Here is a 7460-nt window from a genome sequence, read left to right as displayed (position 1 = left end):
ACATTTGTTAAACATCCTACTTTAAGCTTTGGAGATATAAAGAAAGACCCCCTCAAAAAATGGTCCCTGCCCTCAAGGAGCTTACGTTCTAAGGGAGTGACAGCATTCAAACAAGATGAGAAGGAAGATATTATTATTAAGGAGGATCAGAAAATGATCCACGTTAGTGAACCAGTGTCCACTCTCTGAGTACCTCTCTTTGGAGAAAGAATAAGAATAAGAAGACTGATACAATAGAAAGGTGCCATGTCATGCAGAGTTTTAAAAGCCAGAAGATTTTATATTTTATATTGGAGGTAACAGAGAGCCACTAAAGTTTACTGAATAATAGAGTGACATGATCAGACCTGTGCTTTAGGAAATCATTTTGATGAGTGAAGATAGCCTAGAGTAGGAAGAGATTTGAAGCAAGAAGACCAACTTGCAGGCTATTGTAATAATCCAGGTGTGAGATGATCAGAGCCTGCTGCCGTCCAGTGTTAGAGGAGAAGGGGATGTATCAGAGAGATGTTCTGAATGTAAAACTGACAGGACTGGACAATTACAAACTTCTGTATGGTGTAACTCAAAGAAGCAGAATTTTCTACACTACACAGACCAATCCAAGGCAAGATTTCTTAGCTGTTCAGCATAAAAGAGGAAATCTGAGGCTTTTAAAATATTCCCAAGTGAGAATTTATATTCTAAGTCTTTTCATCTTGAACAAAAGAAAAATCAAACTTTGGAATAGCTTAATTTTTTTTACCATAATCTGAAAATTTCTCAGATTTTCCTAAAGAATGAAGATTTTTGTGGACTCTGCTGCCACCTTATGGTGTAATGAATTATTAAAAAGACTATGTAACATTTTCCTGGAAAATTGTAGAAAGCAATTATGAGGATTAGAAGCAAAATAGACTTTTCCTATCTAGTACTCTGAGCAAGTCTTCATAGTACCTGTGTCTGTTGCTTTTCCCATTTTTAAGTTTAAGTGGCCCAAATTCTGACTAATCTCTCTCTACCAAAAAAAGCATGGTATTGCTTTGGTCTTAATTTTCCTCTACTTCATTTTTAGTTTTTTCTTAGCAGGTGCTATGCAAAAGTATCATTCTTCTATGTGATTCCACATGATCTCCCTTACATGCATACACATGTCCCACCACCAAATATCCTTACGTAAATTGTAGATTTATTAACTATTTTGGTTCTTTGTACTCACTCGCTTTTTGTCAACATTGCTCTGTCCCAGAGGATAAAAATTAAGACGAGATTTGATTTGTGGTTCAAGTGTAACTGAGACCAATCCAATCTCCTTATACTTCTGCCAGCAATCAGTGTACCTTCATTTTCAGATCAGAATAGAGAAGCTTTTTTTATGCTGGTCTTGTTCTAAGTATTAATTATTAATTGAATGTATCAATATTCTTTCACTGGATTTACTTTTTCTAATGATTTTATTTTGGTAATATGCCAATATGCTAAATAAAAAATAGACAATAATAATTAAAACACAGAACTCAGAGTGGCTCTTAGGGAATTAGGTAAGCTTTCTTCCCACTGGATACACACATTGTCTTCCAATAGGTGTGCCAGTAGACTACAGTTTCCTTGAGTACAGGAATTTGGGGATGTTGCTTTTATTTTGTTCTACCTTCACCTTACACATAATAGGTGTTTAATATGAAGACATTAGGTAGTCTAATGAATAGGACATTGAACCTGAATTTGTATCTTGCTACAGATATTTACTAGCAGTTCACCTATCTCATGGATTTGCTAAAGCCTAGTAAGATTAATAAAATGGACTGCAAACCTTAAAGCATTATATAAAATGTTAGCAATTATTTTTTCTGTTATTATTAATAAATGGTTGTTGAATTGGAGTGGAATTGTCTTACCTGGTAGGATTAAAGGTTGAGACAAAGAGGTTATATAAAGGTGCGACCTTTTTCTACCTGGCACTAACTCTTGCTTAAAAATTATTCAACTTTCTCTTTGCCATGACTATAGTGTTGTGATGCATTTTCCTTATGAATTTCTCCATCCCTGAAGCAGTGAAAAAACTCTTTCACTTACTAGCTTTATGTGATTTGGGGCAACTCTGATTTTTCCTGAATCTCTCTGTTTCCTCATCTGAAAAATTCGTTATATGGACCAAATGAACTTAAACGCTTCTTTCTTTTCTACTTTTTTGCCAGTCTGTGAGCCCTGGGTAACTTGGATACCTTAAAAACTCGGTGCTCATTTGAGAAGTTTTTTGTTAATGTCAAGATCCTTTGGGAGATAATGGAATAGCTAGAAGATGATTGTGTTTTTGATGCTTAATTTTCCAGGAAATGTTGTTAATCTTTCCCAGCTGAAATCATAATACAATGAGAAAATGTTGTGGTTTTTATAAGCACACAATTGATTTCCCTTGATGGGTAAATTATGCCTGGCATTTAATTTTTTTTCAGTCAGATCAACATGACTTTTCTGATTTAGCCATCCAGATCAATTGTTATAATCACGTTTGAATTATACTTAATCTTAAAAACATAGGTATTCTTATCAAAGTGAAAATATTTTTTCTCTTCCAATTTTCCTTTTTATTTATTGATTTATCTAGACTTCATTTTTCAGCTTAGGTCCTTACCTCTTTCATCAGGACTTTTCCATCTACTCTAGCCTGCAATATTCTCTCCCGCCTCTCAATTATCTTTGCATTTATCATCAGTATCACATTTTGATATTTTCTTATCTTCTTTTGCTTCTCCCATTAGTTTTCAAGCTCTCCCTAGAATAGCACTGAGACCATGGCAAGCATTCAATAAATCTCTGTTGACTGATAAATCTTAAGTTCTCTTTCATACTTATAACAGATGACAGGAATTTGTAACTTGGAGCTAAAACGAAAAGGGTTTAAGAGTGCTTGTGTTTAGACTTCAGATGGTAGCTCTCTGACAGTAGAAACTTCATACCTCAGAAAATCTCATGGAACTTATGTTAGGCAAACTACTTTGAGACATTTAAACAAAAAATAGCTATATCAACACAACATATACATATATATACACAAATTTATATTTATATATGTGTATTGTATATGTGTAGTGTGTACATATAAACACAAATATGTATATATGTATAGACATACTCTAATTACATATATTCTAGTTGATATATATTATATAGTATATTAGAATATAACATATTCTAACATATTGTATATTCTACAATATATGTAAATAAATTATGAATATGAATATAAATATCTTCTAATCTCTAGTGTTTCCTTAATTTCACCATTTGTTTTCATTCTCTTCAACAGGAATGTAACTCTTTGCATGGAGAGTATGTTGGAAGAGCTTGTGGACATGAGCACCCATATGTTCCAGACGTCCTTTTTTGGTCAGTGATTCTCTTCTTCTCCACAGTGACCCTCTCATCTACGTTGAAACAATTCAAGACTAGCCGCTATTTTCCAACAAAGGTACCTTGGTCATGTTCTTCATTAGTAATGGTCAATATAATATGAAAGATGTTATATTGAAAATGAGGTTTATATTTGAACAGAGATTCATTTCTTTTCCTACCTCCAAATGCCAATGACAGGCAACTAACCTTCTTGCTCTATTCTCTGGTGATTTGTACCCTATGTGGCTGCCTGCCTACTTTGACTAAGATCCAGCTCTATTTCATCACCCATTATGCCCCATTCCGTTGGGGCTTACATAGATGTTATAGAACCTCTGTAAGGTCCTACCTGATATAAGATGCAAAACTTGTTGGAATGTTGTTCGGATTTGTAGGCAATGGGTGCAAAAAGAAGTGTCAGTCCCTTCCTCCCACCCCAATTACATCTGCATGTTTAGAATCGAAAATAAACAGAAACAGCTTAGTTCAATATTTAATGCAGCAAAGTAACACCTATAACGTCTGATCCAGCCAAAAACAAGCTCTTTAGGGGGTGAGCTGAAGATGATAATCAAATTTCCAGACTGGGAAAATGCTTCAAGTGCTGTTCCTGCCAGAGAGGCCTTCTGTTTGGTCCCCACCTCCTTCCCCTACGAAGGTGGAAGATTTTCTTTTAGGCTGAATTTTATCATTTAATATAGAGTAAACTTTTTTGCCAAAACAATGTGTTTTGTGCACTTTAAAGGTATAAAACAAGTCCTGCTTTAATTTATAGATGTCATATGAAAGAGATAGCATGATCCTAATAGCATCTTTAATTGTATCTATTCATCTCCCATTTTCCCATGTTCTCATCATTGTCCTCATGTGCCAGGTGAACTAACTGAAACATTCTTAGCAGCAACATCTAAATAAGTCTCAGTGGGAGCAGCTGAATGGCACATTGAATAGAGCTCAGGAGGACCTGATTTCAAATTCTGCCTTAGACACTTAACATTTCCTAGCTGTGTAACTCAGGGCAAGCCATTTAATCTCAATTCCCTTGTCAAAAACAAAAGGCCAAGGTAAATAAATCTTAGTAGTAGCACATAATTATATTCTAAGCTTCTGAGCTTAGGTCAACCTGAGTTCATATCTGACCTCAGACACTCGCTGTATGACTCTGGGCAAAACATTTAATTTATGTTTGCCTTAGTTTCCTCATCTGTAAAATAGGAGGTAATAAAAGCACCTATCTTCCAGGGTTGTTATTAGCATCAAATAAGGTACTTGTACATCACTTTGCAGATCTGAAAACACTATGTAAATTCTAGGTATTGTTTTTTTTAATTCCATAATCATTTAAAATTATTTGGTTGAAATAATTTTATGTGTATGTGTGTACATATAAACACAAATATATATATTTGTTGAAAGAGGACTAAGCTGAGAATCATTAGAAATAGTCTCAAGTCCAATTTCTGTCACTAGTTAGATATATTACCTTTCGGAAAATCACTGTGAAATGAAAGAGATAAAATTAGTTCACTGGATCACAGATTTAGAATTGGAAGAGGATCTAAAGGTAATCTAGTACATGCCCCTTGTTTTATAAATGAGGAAACTGAGGTCCACCGCTCTTAAATGACCTGCCCTCAATCACCTAGATATCAAATTACAAAACTAACATCAGAATTTATGGCTTATACCTTCAGATTCAGTGCTTTGTCTACCATATCACTTTCATGATTATTGATGAAGTCCCTTCCTTCTTACAAATTCCATATCTATTTTCTTAGTCCCTTCAGTGCATATTTCTTCCCAAATCTTTAAAAGTATTTTCAACATTGTACCATGAACTTCAAGCAAAATCTAAATCACCCAATCTTATTCTGAATTCTAAAAGTTTGGAAACCTAGTAGGTTTGGATTATCAAATAAATGTTAAATTAGGACACAACCATCATTGCTCTTTGTTCAACTAATTTTAAATATTTCTACCTGTGACACAAGAAACTTTGGGTTTAGGAATTTTATGTGTCCCTTAGAAGATATTGCAGGACCACAGTTCCTTCAAATACGAAATTAGGAGTTTTCACTTGTGGTATTATTGTTCTATCATTTCAGTTATGGCTGACTCTTCATGACCCCATTTGGGATTTACTTGGCAAAAATAATGGAGTGATTTGTGATTTCTTTCTCCAGATCATTTTACAGATGACAAAACTGAGGCAAAGTTGTCTAGATGGTCTCAACATTCCCTTCTGACTCTAGCTTTATGATCGTAATTCTAATCTGCTTATAGGTATCACTATTGTAATATTTCAAATTATAAACTGTTTACATATTTGTTTTATTTTAAATGGAAAAGTGAGGATAATAATCAAACCCATAGCAATGGAATTTTGTGGTTTCTATGCATTAAATTTTTTAATCCACATAGTAATATGTTCATTTCATTAAATGACTTTTTTGTTTTTCATTGCACTTAGGTTCGATCCATAGTGAGTGACTTTGCTGTCTTTCTTACTATTTTGTCTATGGTTTTAATTGATTATGCCATTGGAATCCCATCTCCAAAACTAAAAGTTCCAAGTGTTTTCAAGGTAAAACCCTCTCCTCTCCTTCCTTCTTCTCCTCTCCTCTCTCCTGTATACCTCCCTCTACTCTTCCCTCCCCTCTCACCTATCCTCTTCTCTCCTATTTCTTTTTCCTTCCCCTCTCCTTCTTCTCCCCTCTTCCACCTGGCCTCCAATGAAGTATATAAACACTTGTGTGAAATTCTCAATGCTTCCTAAATGCCAGTTATTATTTATTTTATCTAGTTTATTTGTCCAGCCTTTATCTTTGGTGTGCAGGTGCTTATCACCTCAACCATTTACATAAACATTCAAGAAGTGTAAAATGACAAAGAGGTAAATGAAGTTTACTAATCCTTACTAAAGCTTGGGTACACAATTTAAAAAAAAAAAAAGATTTATGGAAATTTTTAAAAAGAAACTGAAATAAACTTTCTAATTGGTTTTTCTGCATATAACACTACTATTGTTAACGTATTTATAAAGTCAATGTTGTACAATATTTTAATTCAATTTAAGTTAGTTTCCTTTTTTATTCTTGGTACTGAAGATATTTAATTCTGTTTACCAAATGATCAGCTTGTCAGTTTTTGTAATAGTATCTGTAAGATAAACTATATATACCTAGATATACAAATGTATCTATATGTCTATATTCATATATAGCCATAGATAGATAGACAGATACATAGATAGATGATAGATAGATAGATCTACATCTATACTTATATATTAATAGTATTCATTTTTTAAATTCACATAGCCTACCAGGGATGACCGTGGCTGGTTTGTTACTCCATTGGGACCAAATCCATGGTGGACAGTGATTGCTGCTGTGATTCCAGCTTTACTTTGTACTATTCTTATCTTTATGGACCAACAAATCACTGCAGTCATTATCAACAGAAAAGAGCACAAGTTAAAGGTATGTTTTTTACCTTTTAACTTTAGTCATGTTAATTTCTTTAACTGGAATTGATTAGTTCCTTAGACTTTTCATGTTCTGCCTCATTTATTATTTTGAAAACTGCAGTGTGTCATCAATTAATCTTAAATCTTAAGGCCTTGGTTCCCCTTTTAATTTGCCCTTACACACATACCTGTGTGAATTATATACACCATTTTTTTGTCTTCAAATTCTTTTCCTTTCATTCTCTTGAAAGCATTTCTACAAAAAATATTTTCTAAGAGTAAAAAAAGAAAACCTCATATTATAGAGGGGGTTTTGGCATTCTCACTGAATTCAATAAAATAATTTATTTTATTTTTTTAATGAATATAACATTTTTCAATGAAGGCACTTCACCTTCATTTATTTACTAACTTAGATGTGATTTCACTTTGCTGCTGTGAAAACTGAAAAAAAATTTAGCTGCTATGTAATTACTATAAAATGCTTAGACAGAATACTCTCCTTTTCAGTAACCCATACTAAATGCAATCAATACAGTTATTGAGTGGTTAAAAAAAATCTAAAGCAATCTCTATAAAAATAGAACATGCACTATCTTGTTTTTGTTCTGATATC

General features: G+C 33.4%; 1 protein-coding gene across 6 annotated transcripts in view; it reads left to right on the top strand.

The window, feature by feature from the left end:
* The window catches only part of SLC4A10 (solute carrier family 4 member 10), a 361700-nt gene that overhangs the window by 318213 nt on the left and 36027 nt on the right, over window positions 1-7460 (top strand). For all 6 annotated transcript variants that reach the window (XM_031960579.1, XM_023499232.2, XM_023499231.2 and 3 more), the window contains 3 exons: window positions 3290-3451; window positions 5846-5959; window positions 6696-6857. In XM_031960579.1, coding sequence (XP_031816439.1) covers window positions 3290-3451; window positions 5846-5959; window positions 6696-6857 — 438 coding nt within the window. The remainder of the gene's footprint in view (window positions 1-3289; window positions 3452-5845; window positions 5960-6695; window positions 6858-7460) is intronic.

The sequence above is a fragment of the Sarcophilus harrisii genome, chromosome 3, assembly GCF_902635505.1.
Source record: "Sarcophilus harrisii chromosome 3, mSarHar1.11, whole genome shotgun sequence".
Lineage (NCBI taxonomy): Eukaryota > Metazoa > Chordata > Mammalia > Dasyuromorphia > Dasyuridae > Sarcophilus > Sarcophilus harrisii.
This window is presented reverse-complemented; position numbering and strand designations above follow the sequence as displayed.